The 24,855-nt window shown below is 41.4% G+C and overlaps 2 protein-coding genes across 3 annotated transcripts in view; both read right to left on the bottom strand.

Moving 5' to 3' along the window:
* Nucleotides 1-21,120, bottom strand: part of cita (citron rho-interacting serine/threonine kinase a) — a 35,598-nt gene extending 14,478 nt beyond the window's left edge. Inside the window, exons 1-29 of one of the 2 annotated variants that reach the window (XM_089010479.1) lie at nt 20,986-21,120; nt 20,712-20,823; nt 20,450-20,591; nt 20,185-20,360; nt 18,948-19,049; nt 16,114-16,256; nt 15,252-15,345; nt 14,973-15,179; nt 13,902-14,055; nt 11,935-12,124; nt 9,560-9,665; nt 8,880-9,023; nt 8,419-8,538; nt 6,426-6,596; nt 6,249-6,302; nt 6,118-6,171; nt 5,559-5,699; nt 5,276-5,401; nt 4,810-4,905; nt 4,595-4,711; nt 3,956-4,065; nt 3,481-3,655; nt 2,258-2,455; nt 1,872-1,925; nt 1,497-1,694; nt 1,123-1,316; nt 920-1,055; nt 693-797; nt 76-216 (exon numbers count right to left, since the gene is read on the bottom strand). In XM_089010479.1, coding sequence (XP_088866605.1) covers nt 76-216; nt 693-797; nt 920-1,055; nt 1,123-1,316; nt 1,497-1,694; nt 1,872-1,925; nt 2,258-2,455; nt 3,481-3,655; nt 3,956-4,065; nt 4,595-4,711; nt 4,810-4,905; nt 5,276-5,401; nt 5,559-5,699; nt 6,118-6,171; nt 6,249-6,302; nt 6,426-6,596; nt 8,419-8,538; nt 8,880-9,023; nt 9,560-9,665; nt 11,935-12,124; nt 13,902-14,055; nt 14,973-15,179; nt 15,252-15,345; nt 16,114-16,256; nt 18,948-19,049; nt 20,185-20,360; nt 20,450-20,591; nt 20,712-20,807 — 3,744 coding nt within the window. In that variant the 5' untranslated portion in view covers nt 20,808-20,823; nt 20,986-21,120. Of the gene's footprint in view, nt 1-75; nt 217-692; nt 798-919; nt 1,056-1,122; nt 1,317-1,496; nt 1,695-1,871; nt 1,926-2,257; nt 2,456-3,480; nt 3,656-3,955; nt 4,066-4,594; nt 4,712-4,809; nt 4,906-5,275; nt 5,402-5,558; nt 5,700-6,117; nt 6,172-6,248; nt 6,303-6,425; nt 6,597-8,418; nt 8,539-8,879; nt 9,024-9,559; nt 9,666-11,934; nt 12,125-13,901; nt 14,056-14,972; nt 15,180-15,251; nt 15,346-16,113; nt 16,257-18,947; nt 19,050-20,184; nt 20,361-20,449; nt 20,592-20,711; nt 20,824-20,985 lie in introns of those variants that run through there. The other variant, XM_089010480.1, reaches the window with a different exon arrangement.
* Nucleotides 21,121-21,833: 713 nt separating this feature from the next.
* Nucleotides 21,834-23,766, bottom strand: crybb3 (crystallin, beta B3). The gene is made up of 6 exons (XM_089009608.1): nt 23,571-23,766; nt 23,022-23,100; nt 22,827-22,942; nt 22,597-22,729; nt 22,378-22,520; nt 21,834-22,261 (listed from the first exon to the last, which is right to left on the bottom strand). The coding sequence occupies exons 2-6, from the start codon at nt 23,094-23,096 to the stop codon at nt 21,973-21,975; spliced, it is 756 nt and encodes a 251-aa protein (XP_088865734.1). The 5' UTR covers nt 23,097-23,100; nt 23,571-23,766; the 3' UTR covers nt 21,834-21,972.
* Between the last annotated feature and the right edge of the window lie 1,089 nt (nt 23,767-24,855).

Raw genomic sequence — 24,855 nt, 5'->3', positions numbered from 1 at the left:
TGGAATTTCCAATATTAATCATGAAGGTCCCCAGACGGCATCTCATTCAATTGCCGATATATTGCAATTGAGCACCTGTATATTCTCCAGCTGGTATTCCAAATCGGTCCTTTCAGTCTTGAGCATATCGGTCTGGTCTAGCGCATCCTGTAGACCCTGTGTCAAACGGAAAATGTGGCTCTTTTGGAGATCCATCTGCTGCTGCAGCTTCCCTTGCTGGGAAAATATCATCGGACAAACTGTTATTGAAAAAAAAGCGTGGAAAAAAACAGATACAACACCTTCCCATTCAGTGGCTATAAAGTCTATCTAATCCTCTTCAATTGGAAAATTTGGAGACGTGAAAAAATGTTCTATAATCCGCACAAGTGGTTTATTTTATTTTTTTATTTAGGGAGGGAAAGAAAAATAAACAACCAAAATACTGTAACCGTGGATATGGCTGTGTTTAGAATTAACCACATTCATATCCTAATTAAATGGAGGTCAACACACACCTCCTACCATGTAATTTGCCTCCGAATAAGCCCATCTCAAGTTCAGATGTTCTTATAGGCACTTCCTAACATTTTTGTCGTGCCGAATGGGGTGAAGAAGCTTAAAAATGTGATAGATGGAACTTCGGGTGATCTGAAATTGAAATAACGTTCATTTGTGTGGACAATGTCTTGCTAATCTAATTGACTTCCTACCTCTTCCATCAGCCTCTGTTTCAGCTCCCTCTCAGTTTCCAATTTTTGCTGCAAGCTCCGAGCGTTCATCTCCAGCATGGCATGTTTCTTCTCCAAATCATTGAGCTATGCAAATAACATTGGCGGAATTTTACAAAAACGACTGCGTCGGATGATTATGACGTAATGTCACATATTCAGAAGTTACTTTCAACTTGAATCTCAAATATGAATGAATTTCAACTCACGGTATCTGACAGACTTTCAGCTTTGAGTCTCTGCTCCTTCAAAGCTTGCTGTAGTGCCAAAATCTCAGCTTTGTGCTCTTTGACAGCCAGTTCAACCGCCTGGCGGGATTCTGTACTGCGCTGGTCAGCCCGTAACCTGTGAAAAGAACAATCATAATCAATTCATCACAGTTCCAACACATTTAAGACTGTTTTAACATTACCTATTTTGTTTTTCATTGTCCAACAGTCTCTGCAGTTCCCTGGTGCGTCTTTCTGCCTGGCTCTTTTCATCCTCGAGGGCCCCTCGCCAAGCCTCCCACTGCCTTTCCTTCTCCAGCAGCTCGTCATTCAGGGACTCGAGCTCCACCACTTGTTCCTCCAGCATGCTACATGTCGTCTTCAGTGTTTCAATGTTCTAGAAAAGTAAATAAAATGGTGCATTGAGGAAATTGTCATTCACATAAATTTGGAAAAAAAAACTGTTTGCTGGTTTGCCGATATTTCCGGTGACAGAAAGTTTAAGCCCCAATTTTTGGGAATAGTCTTTGTAACTCTTAGATAGATACACTTTACACTAAAAATTGGGCAACATTACTTGTTTTTGATTGTTGAGATGCATCTCACGGTCTGCCACTTCCCTCCTGAGTCGATCCACTTCTTGGCTCAGCTGCAATTGGTCCTCCCTCTCATCTGATGCTTCATCCAATTGCTTAGACAGGTAGAAGTTCTGGCGGTTTAACTCAGCATTCTCCTGACTCAGCTGGGTAAGTTGCTCCTCCAGGTCGGTGATCACCTGAAGCAACAAAAAAAGAACTCAATGAATCTGCAGTGCTTGTGGAACAATTAATTGACAGTGACAATCAATCAAGTGATGGTATTGATATTTCAAAAAGTTGCACCTTGGCATTTTTGATATAACGTTAAAGATATAAAAGATATTTCACTTCTCGTGACATAAATCAGCACTTACTGAACAACTGTCTCTTAGGGCATCAAACTTCTGTTGAATTTCATCTCTGTGATTCTATGAGAACAGGAAAACGTGGATCAGATTTTAGGCATAACAATCACAATGTAACGGTGCCATCAAAAAATGTAAAATAAATAAATATAATGAACACATGGGTAAACAGGTAATTGGGTAAATAGATAAATAAATAGATAAATAAATAAATAAATAAATAAATAAATAAATAAATAGACAAGATCCGGTTGTTGACTCTTTATGTTATGTATACAGTATAGTGAAATATTATTCCTGAGAAAAATAGTCCTACTTCCTTTAATGCCTAAATTTGCACGAGTGCCGTCACATGTTAATGGCAGTCATTTGTTCACTTGCACTTGCCGTCTTACCCTCAAGGCGGTGATCTCCTCCTCAGCCTCCGCAGTGGTTTCCTCCAACTCGGTTTTTGCTTGCTGCAACTGGCTCTCCAAGGCGAGACGAGCCGCCTGCAGGCTGCTTATCTGGGACTCGCGCTCTTGCAGAGAGAGAGTCAACTCCGACACCTGTCTCTTGATCTCCAGTTTTTCTTCTTCGTGTTCTAAGCCCATCTGGAAAGGCAAAAATGGCAGTGGTAAAATGTGTGTTTACTGCAGCGTCACAATGACATGAGAATGGAATATATTAGCATGTAATTATCACCATTTGTTGGTACACAGTATCAGATGGTAGATTTTGTAAAAACAGTCGGAGAAACAAGTTAATCCCACAATTCCGAAATTTTCAACACGCCCATTCATAGGTGACCTTTTTAAAAAAAATTATGTAATGACTATTACATTTTTATGCATGGACAATTTGTAAAGTGTGCATGTGCTTGAGACATCGGACAAGAATGATGTGTTTGCATTTGAAGTCAGCAATGAGTAACATACTTAACTCATTCACTGCCAACCGATGTGCAAAAATGTGTCCACTCCAGTGCCAGGGTTTTTGTCATTGTCACTCAAATTGCCGGACCCACAGAATATTGAGTTTTAGGACTACATAAACATTCTTCGACTGTCTTCTTTCATCCGAAAAGAAGGTTATGTAGATTTTATTTGGCTCTAGTTATCTGCAATAGAAATCTACAAAACTAAAATGCTGCCCCCTCATGGGAAGGAAAAATATTGCCAGAGGTCTGATCGCAGCTTGATTCACACCCCCCACAAGAAAAAAACAAAACAAAATCAGAACACATTTGAATGGCGCTCAACGTCATGCTTTTCAATTTCCAAATAAATCCAGGAATTATAGAGTTAAAAAAGTGTGGAGGAAAAAAAATGATTGTCTGCAATAAAATGTGGTGCAGAAAGGCGTTGACGGCAAAAAGGAGTGGGTGCTAATGAGGTTTCTTTTGAATTTGGTGAAATGTTACAAATGGCTGAAAACTATTTTTAGTGTCTCACTGAAACCGAACACTAATCTGTAGTTCTATCGTATATTAATTGATCTAAAAAGGCTATCAGCTCAGTGGCCGATCAACCGCTTTAATCCGCTTTGTGGACAGTAAGACTGTAATGCAATGCTGCATAGAGAGAGCATGACATAATCCCGAGCAGAAAGATTTTGTTTCTGTTTGCCATTGGCTCACCTCCCGTAGCCGACTCTCCAGCTCCAGTAGACGCGTCCTCTTGGTCTGCTCTTGCTGACTGATTTTCTCAAGGTGTTCCTCCAGTTTGGCATTTTGTGCCTCCAGCTTGCCAGCTTGAGACTCCAAGTAGAACTTTTGCTGTCGCAGCTCTGAGATCATCTCCTCCTGGGCTTTCCTAATCGAGGAAAATAAACAGATAAAAATGAATACAATTTTAAAATAAGATGATTTCCTCTACTACTTGTAATTCATTTAAATTAATACAAAACATTTTTTTCCAAAGATTAGTTGAAGTGACATTTGCTCTGTGTAGCGTCACGGGCCACCCCGGATCATTAAAAAGATCCATCAGCCACGATGGATCAAGATTTAAATGTACACTAATGAAGCCATCGGAGGCAGGAAGGAGATGGTGTCGGTGTGGGTGGAAACCCTCATGAAAGCACAATGTGGGTACAAGGGCTTGTTAGCGCACATATTCTTCTGGGTGTAGATGCTGCTGTTAGCCGCCAGCTTGTTAGCCTCTGACAGCTCAGCGATGCGCTGCTCCAGGTTCTTCATCTTTGAATCCATGGCGTTAATGGTCTGCAGAAAGAGAGGCCGCACAGTGTGACGGTGCAAATAACATCATAAAAAAACTGCGGGCGTACACAAGCGTGCAAGTTTTGGCGTGCACAAGATTTGGCGTGCAAAAATTTTAGCGGAAGTATTTTGAGGGAGGGTCGACGGGGGTCAGGGGGGGGGAACAGAAGGTTTCACTCTAGTAAAATCCTCTTATCTTCCCTCAAAAGTGTTGCTTGAATCTACTACTGTCAATGTCAGAAGATGAAAAGCTTCTTAACTGCCTCAATTCTACCACATTAACCAGATTAGGACTTGAGCCCAGTGCAAAATGATGCACAGTACAATTTAATCGGTCTTCAAAGTGCTCATTTCTAAAACACACAAACCATTGTGGATGAAAAGCAATGAATAGATGGAGTAACGCTGTCAATTTGGAAACATGCAAGTTCATAAACTTCCAAACAAATAAATATGCAAAACAATAATAACAATGTAAGTTTAAAGGCAGTTCTCACTGCGACAATTTTAAGTTCATTTCCATTTTTCTTACCGCTTTCTGCTCACTGAGAAGTTTGCTGTTCTCTCTTGACTCCTCCTCCTGCTGCGCTCTCCTAGCTTCTAAGCTCTCTTTGTCGGCTAGGTCCACCTTCATTTGAGCTTCCAGAACCTTGATGAGACAGAGCCAGGCAACATTAAAGCCTCATGGGAATTAGCTTTTGTTGAAAATGTATCCTGTGTAAGAAATTTTCAGCGCCGTAACGCTACCTTAATTTTGTCCTCATAAAGCCTTTCCTTTTGGACAAGCTGAGTTTCCATCCTTTGTGCCGTCGACTGCGCATCCCTCAGGTGGTCCTCCAGTTCCTGGTGGGAAAGGGTTCAGGTTCATTGAATAATCCAAAGAGTCTAATAAATAATGTTGTCACACTGAGACAGAACTATAGGTGCAAACCTACTAAGGCAACACATGTACAATGAAAAGAAAGCGAGAAACTTGCATTGAGAAGTTGTAAATCCACAAAACGGCTGAAGCTGCGCCTGTTCATGCTGAGACGGTTTATGGAGTCTGTCGATAAACTGCCATTTATGAGAGCCGAGCTAGCTAGTTCATGCGGTGTGCAAGTATGAACTCTCTCAGAAGGGCCGATGAAGATAACCCGAGGTGGGCGGTGGGGTACAATTAGGGGTGGAGTGCTGAAGAGTATTACGGAAGTCTTATCTGTAGGTCTCTCACCAGGATCTTTTCAGCCATCTGCTGGATCTGCTGGGATTTGGTCTGAATGTCATCTTTCAGCTTATTCTCCCGGCGTTCAACCATCTCCAGCCTTTTTACCTGGTTCTCCAGGGTCTTCCTGCCCTCCTGCTTACACACCAAAAACAAGAAAATGAGACATGGGGTGAAGTGTACACGGTGACAAAGGTAGAAGAGATGGAGGGAGTCTAGTCACGGTAACAGTGTGTTACAAATATTAGACAATAAGGAGAGCAGGGTGCAGTATTTTGGACTAAAGTAGTACCTCTGTCTCTCTCAGGCGTCGTTTGAGCGTGTCACTCGAGTCGCTTTTTCCTCGCAAGCGTTCCAGGTCTCGTTCCAAACGTTCTTTGGCCTGTCTGACATTCTGCAGCAGTTCGGTGGCTTCTGTGCTTGCTTTCACCGCCTACAGGGAGAGCAGGAAGTGAAAATGGCAAGTTAGTGGATCCCTAGGCAGACTTTCTGAAACATTTGGATCAGACATTTGGACTCTTACTGTGCATACAAGGTATTTGCAGATTTATACAAGTCATAGTAAGGATTTTTCAAAATCTTGTTTGTGGGCTTGACGTAGTCATGTTCAGTGAGTGATACAGCTTTTTCAGATTTGCTGAGAAAATGGATCGCTCACTAACTTTCTCTACCATTTGATTTCAGAAAATGGCTAAGTGGGCATGTCATTACTTATTATTGACATATTGAATCAGGTGTTTTTAATTCATGGCAGAGTCTCAGCTGAACCCCTGAGAATAAACCACCGAACCACAAGGGTTCCATCGGACCGAGGTTAGTGCAAAACTGCTCTAAATCATTGATAAACGAACCTTTGACAGTTTGTCTTGGAGCTCTTGGATTTTCACCTGCTGCTCAGCATTTGTCTTGAGAAGGAAACAAATGGTGAAATAAAACGACAGCCGCAGCACCATAAAACTATGACACCTGAGTCTCATTTTACCTTTTCCAGTTTGGAGAGAAGCTCCTCTACCTCTGCTTTCCCTTGCTCTTTAGCCTATAAACAGAAAGAATGATAAAGTCCACCTAATTCAATTTCCAATGTGGACCGTGTAATAAGGCGACAGACAGAAACCGCAGCGTGTTGTACAATATACTGCATATTTCTTGGCTCGTGTACCTTCTGAATCCTCTGCTGGTACTCCACAGCCTTTCGTTTGAGGTCCTCGCTGGTTTGTCTTGAGTCTCTAAGTTCCGATTCGTAGAGGTCACTGCGGCGGCGCGCAGCGGACAGATCCTCCTCCAATTGCCTGATGGTCACTTGCATCTCCTCCAGCTGGGCATGGTACTCCTAAAACAACACGTCCATGACAGAATATCATTGAGGTAATAAAAGAACGCCATCAAATGTGCAATCACGCAGATGAGAACGTTTAAGTGAGCATGATAAAGGCAAAGGTATTCATTTCATGTATGCAGCTGTACAGCAGTTTGACCCTTTCATGTAGATCAGCGATGGGCAATTTAAATGATGGAAGGAAGCCACAATTTTCATCAATGCTAATGTGGGGGCACAGAGGACACTGCACTTCCTGACCAAGATGTGTGACAAAAATGCTAGTTTAAATATGGATAAAATGCTTGCTTTTAGCTCAGTCACTGCCATTACCAAATTTATTCGGGAATTGAAAAGCATGACATGGAGCGCAGTTCCCGAATTTGTTCGGGTTTTGTTTTTTCTTGTGCGAATCAAGCTCCGGTCAGACCTGTGGCAATGATTTCCCTCCCATGAGGGGACAGCATTTGCCTTTTGTACAGCCGCCCCCATTTTAATTGTAGATAACTCAAGAGCCAAATAAAATCGACAAACTTTTTTCTAAGTTTAAGGTTAAAATGCTGCATTGAATGTTTATGTCTTCCTAAAACTCAATATTCTGTGGGTCCTGCAATTTGAGTGAAAATGACAAAAACCCTGGCATTGGAGTGGAAAATTTTTTACACACTGTCTGGCAGTGAAGGGGTTCATATAGTGATTTTTCATTTACCATTTCTCAATGCATTTGTAAAAGAGCCACTATTCAACAAAATGTAGATATAAGCAAACAGCAAAATATTAAGATGACATTTTTTTCAGTGCTTGCATAAAAATTACAATTTAAGGACGGCACAAATCGTCGCAACAGCAAAACCAACAATCATTAATTTTGTAGAGTCATACATCAAATTATTAAGCCTATTCAACTCCAAAGCAGTACAGCGCAATATAATACCCAATGCAAGTGGAACTAAACCGTGCCTGCAATCTAGTGGCAAGTAGCAATATGGCCCTTATATCATAAGTTTTATGGGCTTTTACACATCCAAACTATGCGACAATAAATTTGTCAGACCCATTTTGAACAGGATGAAAACAAGTAGTTACTCTTTCACTGTACAGACCAAGATGTGCTGACATGGTTTCACTGTGCAGCCAGCGAAAGAAGCTGCAGTGCACCGCAATAATGATTGTTGATTCCCATCAAAAGCAAATCAAATGTAACACGGAAAGGCTGATTAAATGTGTCACATAATCTATAATTGCTTATTCTGCAAGACTTTAGAGAAGAGTCAAATAGATACACACTGCTGAGGGTTTTTGCTTTATCTTGATAAATGATGAATTGTGATTTTTTTTGTTTGGGGGAGGGGGGGGCTAGGGGGTTCATAACTATAAGGGTATCTGTAAAGTACTTTATTTCACAGTAAAATGCGCACAGCCCTCTCCAATCCCAAATGTAGAATCCTTCTGCCCGTCTTCCCCTGGAGACAACCGTAGGCGAGCGTCATGATTAATTATCAAAGTCACTTATTTCTGTATCTTGCAGGGATCCCATCTGCAGGGATGACCTTTATGATTACAGAACGACAGAAACCCACTGAGGTGAGGCCTCGCTCGGGAAATGTGCAAAGTTCTGCATTGCACTGCTACTCAGCCATTTCATGATTACAAGTCAAGACAAACATCCATCCATCCATCCATTTTTATCACTTCTTATACTGAACTGGGTCGCAGACAGTTGTCGCAGCTTATTCCAGCTGACTTTGTGTCAGTCAGTCGTAAGGCACACATAGGGACAAGATCACAAGCTAATATTGATGATGTGGAAAAGGAATGATGCAACCACGATACATACTTGCTCTTTAATTTCCTGCAGCTTGTTGCTCTGCTCACGGATGTCGTGCAGCAGCTGCATTGCTTTGTCATCTTCTCTAGAGACTTCCACGCGCGCCTCCTCGAGGCTCCGCTTTAGGCTCTGCAAACACAGCAAGGATCACGGCTCAAAGTCATATTCGTTTATATGGTAGGGCACCTTAGCACGCGTTTTTTAAAGGGGACTCGCTTGGTTTTAAGCTTTAGTTTTGCGTTCCTTCGGCATTTGATTAGTAAGGACACAGAGGTCTTGGGAGAAATTCTCGGTTGGTTGATGGAAACATTTCACATTAACATGACTACTGGAAATCCAAAAGATTTGACAGAGGTAATTGGTTTTTTTTGGGGGGGAGGGCAAATCAGTGGGTGTTTGTGTAAATCACAAAACGTCTGGAGGCATTCTCTCACATCTCCAGAGATGTAATTGCGTTCTAGATGACTCACGCTGCACTCTGTAATGTAGGTGGCGAGGTCTTGCTCGAGGATGCTCCTCTGAGTCTCGGAGGCCTTCAGCTCCACATCTTTCTGGTGTAGCACTGACTCGAGATCAGTCATTTTACGTTGGAACCTGGAGATCTCCTGCTCCATCTAAAAGCAGGGTCAAATTAATCGTTGAAAAAGTCTTGTCTTGCCAGACTAAGGCCGAGGGGCCAAAAACCGGCCCGCTACAGCAAATCCTGTCAATCAATGTTTGTTATTACATGTTTATTACCAAATTTCACAACAATTGACAAATACGACTCATAATATCCTGCAGCAATTTCTCGCTTAGCGTAACTTGAATAATCTTTCTGGTTTTAAAGCAAGCTATCCATCAATTTGTTGCGTTTGTCTAAAAATCTGATGATGCAATTAACTCATTTACTGCCATTCCCGAAAATATTCGGGTTTTGTTTTTTCTTGCGGGGAGGAGGGGTGATAATAAAGCACTGGTCAGACCTTTGGCAATGTTTTTCCCTTCCACAAGGGTGAAGCATTTGCTTTTTTTGGGAAGACAAATGTTAAAACAACAATAAAAAAACACATGGATATACCCAAGGAAAGTGTTTGTTTAGGGCCATTGAACGCTGTGCCGTATGCGGCATTACAAATTATTAGAATGTGACCACAAGCTAAAGTTGTACCTTGTGACATTTGTCTTGGGTTTCTTGTAATTCCTTGCTTTTAAGGTGGAGCTTCTTTTCCATAGAGTTGGTCTTAGCAGGAGAGTTGAAGCCTGCAGACACTACCCTAGAGTCAACAAAAATAAAAGAATAAAAACAAATAAAAAGCAACGGCAAAAATCAAATCAACAAACACATCATTACTCCTAACCAAGCCAAACTTTACTACTACTTTACTAGTGAGCAACATGCAGCTAAAACATGCAGCACTCGTTAACTAGACAAAAAAGATGCAATCTTTATTCAATTTTTATGCGCAGAATACTTTAATGTAATTGTAGTTCAAATGACTGGAGTCATTGAGCAAGACTTTGATATCCCGAATTGCTCCTCGGGGGGTGTAAGTCGTCCCCAGCTCAAGTGTGTATTTGCATCACATTTCAAAAATAAAGGAATATATATTTTTTATATATATTTACTTTTGCACAGCACTGCATTTGCTTTCTTCCCAGCATAACCACATTGTGGCTATAATAATACACCAATGTTGGCTGAATCTGTTGTGGAATATTTAACACACAGACAGCCGTATTGAGGCACACCATTTAATCCATCATTTAATAATAATTATTCAGTAAAAAGACATAACCCGTTTCCACAATGACTCTAGAACAGTTCGAGTAGACGAGCATGTTTGGATGAGATATTCACATTTCCTCTAAAAGTAAATATTGTTCTCGTTAGCGGTATTGGAGGAGACTATTTGCTACATTAGGGGGTTGGCAATTAATTAGGGCAAGAAATTTTCCAAGAAAAAATACTTGACCACTCGATCTCCTCAATGATCAGAGATCATTCCCTGTGGGGTCATGAAAGCTCTCGACATTAGCCATTTCGGCTGTGTTCATTCAAGGCAATTAGACCTGATGGTCCATTTCATTTGAGCTCTCCATTTAAATGTTGGACAATTGACCAAACCACTTTGACAATTTTCCTCTGCATTGCATTTATAGGCGAGTTAAGAAAAATCAAACAAATACCTAAATTTAAAAGATTAGGTATTGAAAACTGCTACCTTGATAAGTGTACAAAAAAAGAAGATTAACAGAAAATAAAACCTGCACAGGAGCTGTTGCTCATTCCCCCCGCCTCCCTCCCCAAAAAATCCTCAGTTTAAGCACAGACTATGAGTTTGAGACACAGTTCCCAGTGGATTTTGTTGAGTTGGACTAATGAGCAGTCAGAGACGTTCACCAAAACAAAAAGGACAACAAAAGAAGGATTTTATGAACCCGCAAACCACATTATTAGCGTTATCATCATGCCCAGCATTCTTGGGCTCAATTGTCTTTTTTTTCCCGGGAGTCTATAATGGATATATGCGTGCGCCCACACATCCTAGGAGCGCTTTACTGAATCAACGAGACCAAAAGACACTGTGCGAGTAGTAAACACGACTGCTGGTATGTATTAGCAAAATAAAGATGTTTAAAAATGAAGTAAATAACCTCAGGCGATGAGAAATGTAAAGATGGGGGGTGGGGAATTGGGGGAAAGAAAAACACACCACGGTGGTCACCATAGAAATAGAAACACCCCCAATCTCAGCTCTTGCTGTCTAATCTGCTCGCACCTTTTCCTTCCTTTCTGTTACTGCAGCTGTCATGAGCCGCAAGTCTCCAGCACGATCAAGCTGGCACGGGCTGATTTAATCAAACACGTCCTTTTGGATAATTACCGGAGGTTAGGAAGTCAAATAGCATCAGGGATAATTTGGGTCCCACAATCACAGTAGAGAGGGTTGCAATGTGTGTGTGTGCGTGTGTGTGTGTGTGTGTGTGTGTGTGTGTGTGTGTGTGTGTGTGTGTGTGTGTGTGTGTGTGTGTGTGTGTGTGTGGTTGGGGGTTCCACCTCTCAGCGAACCTCATTGACACACTCAGCTGCATACCAATCAGCATCAATGGCAAGACAACACCAGCTCACAGCCCCTGAACGTGAATTTGCACTCACCGGGCATCGGATCCACGATATGTGCTCTCAATACACAGAAAATAAACAAGAAAAAGAAGCAACACATGCAGATGAAGTGAACCTACTCTTGTTTATGCTATTTTGCGCAGCATATTACAAAAGCCAATTTGGCCTCAACAGGCATAATACCGACAAAACGAGCGCCTAGTCACTGAAAACCATTTATGCTCCTTGGAATTTGTTGTTAAGCTAATGAGAAATGTGGAGACAGAAAAGAGAAGCGCCAATGGTAGCATGGGGTCTTTAATTAACAAAGGTGAAACAGATAGGCGTATGCAAGAGGTCCACCAGATGAAGTAGGGAGTGTGTGTTTAAAAGAAAAAAAAAAAAAAAAAAAAACAGTGAAAAGCAAACATTAAACTTACTCAGATTTGGCCAACGCTGTCAGTGCTCTGCTGAAGAACCATCCTAGAAAGGGGAGATCCTTGCCCTGGAAGCCCACAGGGGGAGCTCCTCGCTTGGATGCTGAGGCTGGCCGGGGGGCTGCCTGCGCCGGCTCCTCAAAATTAGAGGTGTCATCTTCAGCGTGCAACGCAGGAACAAAAGGTGGGACAGCTGTCGGGGTGAGGGATAAGAATTAGAGTCGGGAGCGAAAAAGGGCAAAGGAAATGTTTTTAGAGGCAGACAAGCTAGTTAAAAAAAGGGGAGTGGGAGAGGGGGGGAAACAGAGGAAGAAAGAAGGAGGGGAGGGGAAACCTCGCAGATCGGTGTGCGCCGAGTGCGGTAAATCGCACGTTGATGCACATGGTGCCGCCGTCCCTCCCTCCTCACTCACGCTCGCTCGCTTGCTCTTATGCTCACTTGCCCTCTCTCACTGCAGCAGAGCAAGCTTCCCATCATAAAGCAGAGCGCAAGCATAAATATGAATCTGTATCCATTGATAAATACATAGGAGCACCTTTGTCTTTTTGATTCATCCAGTTTACCTACGACATTCATGGTATTCAATTCAAAAACTGACAACAAAAAAACGTAGTGTATTCTTCCATTGGCACAAAATGCTAAATCGGGATTCGAAACATTGGCTCGTCGTCTGTAGATGACTACAATCAAAATTCAGAAAAGATGAAGAGGAGAGGGGAGCGCCTGCATATCAATGTTGGATTAAAAAAACAACAACAAAAACATCACAATACCAAAAATAACTGTTGATTCATCTCAAAACGTGACGTACTGCAAACGGCGAACACATTCGGGAATCACAGCGTTGTTGTGCATTCTAATGTGACGACACTTGAATGAAAATCTTTGCCGGCGTGAATGGTGCGTGTAATTTTGTCACAGACACTCAGATGAAAATGTCAGGCTCTTCCATGTTTTTCTCTGTTATCCAAAGCAGAATCATGTTGTCGTGATTTGCCACATTTCTTCTTCCTTATTTTGTTTATGAAGCAATGACTTCATAATGAAATCATAATGACCCCCAAACCAAGTTAGTAAACACCTGTATCAATTTTGGTAGCAGCACACTTCTTGTTTTGAAAAGACTTAAAGGACAACCGACACCATTTTTTTGTTTCCTAACTGACATCAGAAAAACGTTTTATAGCATCTAAAATACCCAAAACACGCAGGCTGATATTTTTAGTCAAATGCTAAACACCAATAAAAATGAGTTAAAGTGTCCCAAAACTACTTCAAAATGAAACGGAAATTGCGAGTTTCAGAAGGTCCCGCCCCCTTGTTCGTGACGTCACGCCAGGACGTCTTCGCCTTGCTCTAGATTCAAAACAATGGCTTCAGATTCAGAGAAGATGCTTTTTTGTTACTCACCCAGTTATGAATATGATTCAAATAGTTCTGAAGAGGAAAGCATACATGTTTGCAATCGATTAAAGAAGTACTTGCGTATCAATTCGAGCCTTCAGGACTCCAGTGTAGCGTCCCAGAAAATGCACAAGATTTGGGCTGATTTGTCTGCTGGGAATTTGTGTCAATTTTGGTGCAACACACAACGATTCACCATCGCGTTATTTATGTTTTCCTTCTAATTTCGCCATCAACACGACGTTTTCAGACAAAACAAAGTACCCAAAATGCATTGTGTGTCGCTTTCTCGGTCAGGGGCGTTCCTTCCGTGACGTCAGGGATCCTAATCAACTCAAAAACAAGACTTCCTGAATATTCAGCGTGAGTCTGAAAACGTAAAATATAGCTATATGCGGTGGAATCTTTGTAAAATACACTCAGTAGAAGTTATTTGAAGTGATTTTACAAATTATGGACACAACTTGTCCGGAGGTGTCGTTTGACAAATATAATCGCTCGGCAGATTAATCATCTGGGCCCGATAAGGAAGCAATAGACAACCATGGGAAAATCTCCACCTCACCTTGTCGTAAATTGTTCCAGTCCACTCTGGAAAAAAACGAGTGGCATCTGAGTCCTTGGAATCCAAGACGTTCTTTAGCTCCGCACAATAAACTAAGGACCAGGTCAACAAATTGTTTACTGGCGCGGGGCTCTTCTGGAATCTTCAGATAATGCTAAAAGCAGACAAGATACACCTTCAGTCATTTATACACACGCTATATACGTATTGCATGAATATACCACATTGGGATGTCTATCTGTTAACGCATTCACTGCCAGACGATGTGCAATAATGTGTCCACTCCAGTGCCAGGGTTTTTGCCATTCTCACTCAAATTGCAGGACCCACAGAATATTGAGTTTTAGCACTACATAAACATTGAATTCAGCATAAGAAACCTTAGACTCTCTTCTTTCATCATAACAAATTCCCAAGTTATATGGGTCTGGAGTTATCTGAGTTTGAAATGGGGGCTGTACAAAATACAATATAATACATAAATATTGATTCACGTATATAGCGCTTTAACAACAGCTGAAGCTGGAACAAAGTGCTAACATGGACAAAAGGCAAATGCTACCCCCTGGTGGAAGGGAAAAACATTGCCAGAGGTCTGACCAGTGCTTTATTGGAACCCCCCACAAGAAAAACCAAAACCCAATCAAATTCGGGAATGGGAATGGCTCCATGTCATGCTTTTCAATTCCTGAATAAATTCGGGAATGGCAGTGAATGAGTTCATCATGCAAGAACTAAAAAATACGACTAATAATAAAACATTTCATTTCTAAGCGCCTTTCAAAACTCTCAAGGTCACTTTACAGTCACAGGATAGCATTTCATCTGTCACCATTTTTTCCCTCACGATGAATATTTGTCAGGTCACAAAGCGCCGTTGTCAGATGAGGGGCTCAAAATATGTGTTCAAGTACACCCCAAATATATTTTACTATTTCAAATCAGAAAAGTTAAAACTGAAAAAAACACTACATGGGGAACAAAGAGACAAAGCCCAATCATGAGTGAATAAACAAATAAAGAAGCTTGTCTGTGTACTTTTGCTTATTTGAGTTTGAAAACGGCAAGCACCTGAAAGTTGAGGATATTGTGAATGGTCCGCGTCGAAGTGCCATCAGAGAAAGGCAGCTTGGAATAGATCATCTCATAAGCAATGACCCCGAGGGACCACCAGTCACACTCCACGCCGTAGGTGCTGTGAGGGCCCCCGTTCATGGCCTCCAAGACTTCTGGGGAGAGGAAATCCTGGGTTCCCACGGGCACTGTGGGAGTGGCCACCTGGATAAAAATGATGCAACCGTCAAGTACGGAGTCATTCACCACAGATCTCAAACGTTATAATCCACTCACCGTTTTATTAGCTGTGAGCTTGGCAGCCGATCCGAAATCTGCCAGTTTAATATGACCAGTCCGATCGATGACGACGTTTTCGGGCTTGACATCTCTGTAAGTGGTTATGTTTGAAGAGATTGCTTTCAAAGGAGGTAATGGTTGGCTCACATTTCTGACATGCGTAACAACTAAATGCATTTTTTTTTTTTTTGTCAATGAGGTGAATTTGTGTTTGATGAATGCGTAGCTCGGAGTTATTCATGAAACGAAAAAAGTAGACCATATAAATCATGGTGTCAAAGTCAAGGCCCGGGGGCCAAATCTGGCCTGCCGCATCCTTTTATTCGGCCCACGAAAGCAAATCAAGCATTGTTACAATTGGATATATAAATATTCCTCTTTTTGTATATCACCTTGCTTCCTGCTGATTTAATATGTAGACTATACAAATGGAGAGCTGAACCAGGAAGAACAACAGTTAATGCAACAAGCATGTCAAGTGTCCTGATACTTGCTCAAGTCTGAACCAAAATGCCAAATTGTCATATGTATAGCAGTCATTATTCTTGAGTTCAGACTTGAAACCAAGTTATGCATGATTTTTTTTGTGTGTTTTGTATGTAATATGTGGAGGAGATGAAACATTTGAATGGTTTCCCCAAATTCATTACGGCCCTCAAGAGGAAACTGTAATAGCAATGTGGCCTGTGGCGAAAAAAAATGAGTTTTCCATCCCTGATATGAATTCTGTTTATTCTACTGTACTTTCAACGACACTCCAAAGTCTTTTGTCGTTTTCCTGTGTCCTTTCAAGCCAGGAAAATACCATTCAACAACACCAACAACAACCTTGACTTTGTAAGGTCACAAAGCGTCTCACCTGTGGACATAGCCCAGTTGGTGGACAGCGTGAATGGCCTCCACCAGCTCAGCCAGATAGAACTGAGCCATGGACTCATCAAATTGATCCTCGTATCGGTTGAGAAGGGACAGGAGGTCGCCGCCTGGCAAGTATTCCATTGCCTAATACACAGTTGCAGGCAGTCAGAAAAGAAATACATTTCCCGGGAGGGGGCGGGGAGTGTCAGTATTTGGGTCTGGACGGTTGTGACAAAAATACGCAGCTACAATATGTCGAGGATACATCTCTCAATGCCCATAAGCAGGACTATATTTAGAAAAACAGGCAACAGTAGAACCATGTGTGAGATCAAAGCGCGTTCCTGTTTAGGATTATAGGGTGGCTTTCATTTGTATCTTACGTAACATCGGATGTGGCTGTAGATTATACGCGACATTGCAGTCAAAAAAAATGTTCTTCTAAAAGACAACTGAAATGGCACCACAAACGGGCCAATCATTACATAGCGTGCTTGTCTGTGTTGATAAATATCAAAGCAGTACTAGGCGTGGGGAGAAAAAAAAAAGTCTTCCAAGTTTACAAGCATAAATCTAAATGCGGCTCTCCATTTCTCGCCTCTATTGTCTGCAAGTGGAGATGAAAGGCTTTTGTTCAAGCTGATTTCAGCTATAAGGCGGCAACCATTATAGCCATAACAGATGAGAGAGAGCCCCTGGTGCATGAATGGTCGGCAAGTCTGAATGAGCGGGAGCATTTTGCTGTGTTACCTAGCAACAAGGGAGACTGGGAGCCTCTCTAACACACGGATAGAGATGGATGCTTTGTATTTTCCTCCACGCTCTTCTGGGGAGCAGGGTGAGACAGAGGGGCAATAAAGAAAACGAACCAAGGGAGAATGGAGGAGGACATGATAAACATGTGAGGGCTCACTTCTCTAAGCGGAGGTAACAGTTTGGACAGGGATTATTAGAAATACTGGACAATAGCGTACTTTGTGACTGTCAATCAATGCAGTGTTGACATCAATATTGATTTATACTAACACGGCTAGGTTTGTTTTACAAAATTACATTTTGTTGAAATCTTAGAGGAAATCAACGTCTCCTAGCCGTTCTAAAATATGCAGACATTTTCAAGGTTAAAAAAGGTCTATTTTACATTTTTCAGGAGAACTATTTTTGTCCTCAAACATAAAATAAGTTGCTCCTCGCACTGCACACTTCAGGTTCCTTCCCGGAGCAACTCATGTATTATTCTGACTGATGCCTCGAGTCTATTAGTTTCACATCCTGAAACTCGCAGCTTTGAAAGAAAAATAGTAAAACAGTCACCTTCACAAAAGCACAATGAGTTCATTTTGGTACACCGTGTGGACATTTAAAGGACAACCGACGTCACTTTTTTGTTTCTTAACTGACATCGGAAAAACGTTTTATAGCATCTAAAATACCCAAAACACGCAGTATGATATTTTTATTCAAATGCAAAACACCAATAAAAATGAACTTGAAGTGTCCAAAATCTGAAAAAAAAGAGCTGTGAATTGGGCATTTTCAGAAAGTCCCGCCCCCAGTTCGTGACGTCACGCCAATTGCTGGAGAATCAAAATAATGGCTTCAGATTCGGAGAATATGCTTTCTTGTTACTCATCCAGTTATGAATATGATTCAAATAGTTCTGAAGAAGAAAGCATACATGTTTGCAATCGATTAAAACATTTATTCCGTGTCATTTTGAGGCATCTGGACTGCGATGTAGCGTCCCAGAAAAGAGGCAGAAAAATGGCGACCAGCTCCCGTGAGGAATGAATCAGCCCGTTTCCACAGGCTCATAAATTCCGACCATGGAGCTTGGACGCCCTCTTCTGGCGGCTTTTGGGTGCAACACGAGGTTTTCAGACCAAACAAGTACAGCAAAATACATTGACGTGATGGAAGGACTGCTACAATGTGTCTTTTTTTTCGGTCAGGGGCGTTCCTTCAGTGACGTCACGTACGGACTCGTCACCAACTCGAAAACAAGACTTCCTGAATATTCAGCGCGAGTCTTAAAAGGTAAAATATAGCTATATGCGGTGGAGTCTTATTAAAATACGCTCAGTTGAAGTTATTTGAAGCCATTTTACAAATTATGGACACAACTTGTCCGGAGACGTTGGTTGTCCTTTAAGCAAGTTTTGTGCAGAATGATACTTGTATTCCACAGTCAAGATCATAATGTCGTGTATTTATCATCCTTTTCACATCAATTCAACTTGTTCATCTTCCTGAAGAGACGGTTGCGAGTCTGTTCGACATTTTCAGTGCACGACAACGCATTCGTTTGAAGGTTTTCAAAAGGGCTTGACATTACAGTGTTATTGTAAATATGTATTGATATTAACTCATTCACTGCCATTCCCGAATTTATTCGGGAATTGAAAACATGACGTGGAGCACCATTTCAGAATATGTTTGGGTTTTTTTTGCATAGGGGATGCCAAGAAAGCGCTGGTAAGACCTCTGGCAATGTTTTTCCCTTCCACAAGGGGGCAGCATTTGCCTTTTGTATAGCCACCTCCACTTGCATCTCATATTACCTCAGACCCATGTAATTTAGGATTAGCTCTTTTTTTCCGATGGAAGAAGAGAGTGTAAGGTTTCTTACATTGCATTGAATGTTTATGTAGTCCGAAAACTCGATACTCTGTGGGTCCTGGAATTTGAGTGAAAATGACAAAAACCCTGGCATTGGAGTGGACATATTTTTCCACAGGTCTGGCAGTGAATGAATTGCAACCTAAGATCAAATTTGGCCGACCATCGTAACAATAAAAATAATTGTGGCAGATAAGGATAAAAGCACAGCCTCACCAAATAGACATGCTCGTCATCCTGGAAAGCACAGAAGAGCTGTGGGATCCAGGGACTGCAGTTCAAAGACAGAAGTCTTCGCTCCTCTTCATGAAAAACCACCTGAAAAAAATGGTGTCCAGAATATTTAAATTAGAGAATGTGCAATCGGTCATTTTTGTTGGTTTAAATGAAAAAAAAGTTATATTGTATAACGCTGACCTATTATGTGGATGGAGGTTTCATTTAATGATTCAATTATAGATGTGCGGCCTGAAAAAAGCATTTCTTGTACATGACAGTTCATTGCTCATTTATTGCTCACTTTCATTCTCTTTCTATCACAACTCATGTATTATTCTGTCTGTGATCTGTTCTGTTAGTCGCATGCTGTGAAATGATGTATCACTACGGTCAGTGTTTGACTCCACAGCATCCTCCAGTGGGATTCTCTTTGACTGCAACAATTGATCCAAATCACAATTATGGCATTTTTTTGTTGAGTTTCAAATACAGTAAAGTCTCGTTATATCGATATCGGATATATCGATAGTCCAGGTTATATCGATACTATTTCTATGCACGCACTGAGAAAATTACATGCAAACAGGGTCGGATATATCGATAGTCCCGGTTATATCGATATTTTTTCGGACTCCCTTGAATATCGATATAACGAGACTTTACTGTATTACAAACAGCCTTACAGGTAAATCATGACACTCCAGCATCTACATTATTTATATTCATATTTAGTTTCCTGAAAACACATTTTTTAAAGAAAAACAAAAACATTTCAATCAAAGGTGTTTCATAACTTACGTGATGTACTAATTACTAAAAATGTTTTTTTGCCGAACAGGAAACAGTAAATTAATTGCCAGTGTTAAACTGAAAATGTTTACTTTCTTTATGGTCATATAATTATGAAGAAAAATCAACATATATAACATACGGTATAATGTATGATGTAGTTTTTAAGGAAACATTCATCCTTCCTAGAAAAATATGAATGACCTAAAATATTCCTCCCTCTCAACATACTGTCACCATCCTGAACTCCACTAACGTTCTTCAACACAGCATTGAAGAGTTGACAATTTCCTGCACTAATCAAGGTGCTTCTAATTGCAACTACACAAGAGGCCGGTGGGAAAAAAAATGTATTTACTTGGAAAATTGAGCAGAGAGAATAATCTAATCAGGCAATAAAACAGGTTAGGGAAAAAAATCCGCTTTGAAATACTGAAGTACTTACATTTTCCTGAGTGCGTAAAACACTCTTTTCCATGACTTTCAGAGCATAAATATCTCCTGTTGCCTTCTCCCGTACAACTTGAACCTTGCCAAAGCGACCGTGACCCACCGCAGCACACACTTCAAAGTCATGAAGGCCCGGCTGCAAGGTGCGAAGCTCAGAGACCACCTCTGAAACTGTCATCACGCACAAAAACACAAGACTTGTCCTCATTTGTGCATAGGTCAAACTGGAGCTTACAGGCATTTGTGTGCCACATACTTACACTTATTTACAAAGTTGGCCACGTGGTGTATCTTCATCAACTCTGGGGATTTGCACTCTTGGTACAATAACAACAGTGTGTCCACAAACTCCTCCCGACCCAAGAGGCATCCCAGTTGCTGCCCATTCAGGCTGATTCGACCCTGTGGAAATACACGAAGGGATAAAAAGTTAGTTACCTCATGGCACTTACATATTTATTTTGTTTTTGTACCTGTTGTTATTTTGGGAGCAGTTCGAGAGAGACGTACTGTATACTGTACCTGAAACAGCTGATTGAGTCTCGAGCTGCGGATGGTGATAGCGTCGGCAGATGTCGGCATCATTTTTCCCTGGCTCACGTATTTGAACTTCAACATCCTCAAGAATAAATATCTTAAGACAATGACACATACAGACGAGATCGACGGTTAAACGTGACTTTGTAATGTATTAGGAATAGCGCAAAACGTACGAGGGTTACATTTGTAAACACAGCATGCTAAGTTTAAAGTAGCTCAAACTCAGAATTCAAGTTTGACTTTCGTCTTCACTTACCCTCATAGACATAAAACGTAAAGCGCCGTGCCCTTCATTGAACTTCTATGCATGTAGTCCCTTTACGAATATACGACAAATATACTTCACAAAACAAAACGCCCCGTGGTTTCCTTCTAGTTTCTCATTGCTTCCGGTGAACTTTGAAATTTTGCGCCTTGCCCGCTCGTCTGTTCAAATGGTACTTCAGTATGGTAGCGTGTGATTGGCTAACACCACGTAAAACTGACATTTGATTGGTTAGATTGGTATTTGTGGGCAGTGCTCATATACTTTCAACCAATCATGTTGTTCGACCATTCGTTGAGCAGGTTGACTGGCGTTCATTCATCAGCTAAAAAGCATAACATTATCGAAGCAGTTAAAATAAAAAAACTCAGTATTTAAAGTACATTTTAAAAATATGACAATCTAACACATCTAACGTCTTTGCAAAACAGAGAATGACTATTTCAAGCTTGACGAGTCAAAGCTTAGTTTTGGGCCGAAAGTGCTGTGATGTGGGGAAAAAGGAAAGTGCGAATGTGTATGTGACATTGTTCGCAGAAATCACCCAGATTCCGTAAATAGGTGCAAAAACATAACTTGTTTACTATTGTTAAAATATCTACACAAGCAGAATATCATGAAAGGAATTAAATACATTTTTTAGGGATAGCAAAAGGTGCATGTAACGACATTTTCCTTAACTAAAATGTGTACCACAACTCAAAAAATGTCTTCACGACATTATGTTACTGATTATAAAGTATGTGTATAAATGCAATACTGTACAATACAATATATATTGATTTATATAGCACTTTAACAACAGCTGAAGCTATAAAATACCACATAGACAATCAACAGTCTGGGAATTTTTTTTTATTTGTAGTCACAAATGCGTATTTCATCCTTACAAATGCCAATAATGAGTAAATGTCATATCACAATGGCTTTGGCTTGTCCCAGGAAGTGTAAGGAGGTGCTGGAGTTGTGGTTTTTGGTTTAGTTGGTTTGTGATTTAGTATTTGGAGACGGTTTGGGGATGGGAGTAGGGTTAGGAACAGGATTTGGGTTGGGGTTAGGAGTGGGAGTGGGTTTGGGTTTAGGGTTGGGGTTAGGACTAGGGGTGGTGGCAATGAAGCACCCCCTCTTGTGCCACTGCATGTCCCTCACACGTCGGACAGACTGGATCTGAGGCGCAGCGGCTCCCCAGTCATTCCAGTGTTTAAATTCTCCATGCTCAAACACATACTGGCGTCCTCTGTAGCCCGGGTACATGTAACCCACCCACCTTAAAGAAACAAAGTACAGCGGACTGAATGACAGCTCTCCAATGGTAAACCAAACTATGACACTGGCATTTCAACCATGCAGATAAAACCGGAAAGGCAGGAGATTAGATCTTACGTGCCGTTGATGGCCTTAGCACTGGCAACTCGATCCTGGAAACCATAAGCCCACAGACTGGGAACATCATCGTCAACAATCTCCATCTTCCTGCCCTCAAAACCTGCATTCTCAAACAGGTGCAGTTTGTGATCTGCACTGTCCTGGAAAGAGAAACATATTCACTTGAATTTCCTGTTGTATTTGTTGACATGGGAATTGGGCGTTATAAATACAGACCACTTTTAGGGGCCTGAAAGAGCTCAGACAGTAGTGACTCGGGCAGTTGGTCCAAGTACTCCAGCGGGGATACTCCCCCTTCTCCAAGACAAACTTCTCGCCTGCAAATTGTGGATGTTCAAAACCAATCCATCTGGAACAGAGGAGAGAAAATACTGTATACACATTTGCCCACATTTTGTTTTTGTTTGGAGGGGTTTTTAATTATTCAATGGAGACGCATCACTCACGGTCCAGATTCCACAATAATGGAGCCAACTTTCGGCGCCTTCTCCAGCACGTCTTTACAGTCGCCAGATAATTCCACTTTCTTTCCACGGAAGTTCTCCAACTCGAAAACCGCCAACTATGACGCAAAATATTAAAATCAAGGACCAAATCCTTTTTGGCAAGTGATATTTACTCAGTTTGTGTCATTTAAGTACCTTATATGAGGCTCCAGCTCCTCCCTGGCTCTTCTCCGCAGGGAGCTGGTCTGGGCTTCCTTGTTGATCGGTCATTTTCCTTAGTTTGGTGAAACGTGATGGAATATTTGATGTGTTTTTACTAATGTTGACAAACAGTACAACACACAACGTCATAGTCCATGTGGCTTGTTTTAAATTTGCTTACAATTATGTCTGCAGAGTAGAATCTTAACTGGTTTAATTGCCTTTGAGAGCCAAACAGAAGTGTTTTAAGTACATTTACAAAAACAGCACCTTCAACGTTTGAAGATCCAAACGTAAAAGTCTGCCTTCACAATTGTTTTTGATTGACATATTCAAAGAGGTGTCCCTTTTAAAATTACAATATGCTTATTATTGTTGATAAAGGCTTTGTTTTTTTTTGAAGCTGGGCAAAATCAAATTACACATCAAAAGTACATACTGTATTGCAGCAAGCATTTTGACACAGATAAGGCAGACCTTGTTAAAAAGTCGCAAAAACAAACTTGATAAGGCTCTTCATGGTCACATCTATTTTTTTTTCACCTGAATGGCTTGCGTCAGTGCACCTGGTAAAAGCCAATATCCCTGTCTTGCGTTGTTCTTTTTCCTTCCTTGTCGGTCTGTCTTAGTGTGAGGGTGCGTGGGTGGGTGTGAAGGCCTGGCGAGCAGTCGGTACAGGCCAGGGGGTGGTATTTATGGTTTATTTCTGGCCACAGCAGCAAAAAGCCTGTTGATGCAGCAAGTCTGTCGCATCCATTGTGTCCATCACACTGCTTCTCAATAGGCTTGCCCTCTGTCCCTGGCGAATGCGATCCAGCTTGTTGCCATCCTGATCGTGATCCTATCGTGGGCACATGCTCTGCCAGCAAGCCAAGAGAATGAAGGTACATGTGTCTCGCTCAGCAATATGGACCACACCCATGCTAACCTTGTGAGAGACGCCTGCCTGCCCCGTGGCTGGTTCTTCAACTTGCATGCGAACTCTTCACATGCGGTGCCAACCTGTGTCGCAAGCATTCATTTAAAGGACAACCGACGTCTCCGGAAATGCTGTGTCCATAATTTGTAAAATGGCTTCAAATGACTTCTACTGAGTGTATTTGACAAAGATTCCACCGCATATAGCTATATTTTACCTTTTAAGACTGGCGCTGAATATTCAGGAAGTCTTGTTTTCGAGTTGGTGACGAGTCCGTACGTTACGTCACTGAAGGAACGCCCCTGACCGAAAAAAGGACACATTGTAGCAGTCCTTCTATCACGTCAATGCATTTGGCTGGTCTGAAAACTTTGTGTAGCGCCAAAAAAGAGGCGGAAGAGGGCGACAAAGCTCCATGTTAATTCCTCACACCGAGCTTGGTTGCCATTTTCCGCCTCTTTTTTTGGTGATACATTTCCCCCCAATGTTGCCTCAAAATGGCATGGAATAAATTCTTTAATCGATTGCAAACATGTATGCTTTCCTCTTCAGAACTATTTGAATCATATTCATAACTGGATGTGTAACAAGAAAGCATATTCTCTGAATCTGAAGCCATTGTTTTGATTCTCGAGCAATGCAAGACGTCTTGGCGTGAAGTCACGAACTGGGGGGGGGGGCTTTCTAAAAATGCCCAATTCGCAGCTCATTTTTTGGCAGCTTTTGGACACTTTAAGTCATTTTTATTGGTGTTTTGCATTTGACTAAAAATATACTGCATGTTTTGGGTATTTTAGATGCTATAAAACGTTTTTCTGATGTCAGTTAGGAAACCAAAAAGTGATGTCGGTTGTCCTTTAAATCAGCTGAATCATCACATCACATGCAAATTTTCCCATTGTGGGTCGA

Source organism: Hippocampus bargibanti, linkage group LG12, assembly GCF_051943395.1.
Source record: "Hippocampus bargibanti isolate YZ-2025 linkage group LG12, ASM5194339v1, whole genome shotgun sequence".
Classification (NCBI taxonomy): Eukaryota; Metazoa; Chordata; class Actinopteri; order Syngnathiformes; family Syngnathidae; genus Hippocampus; species Hippocampus bargibanti.
This window is presented reverse-complemented; position numbering and strand designations above follow the sequence as displayed.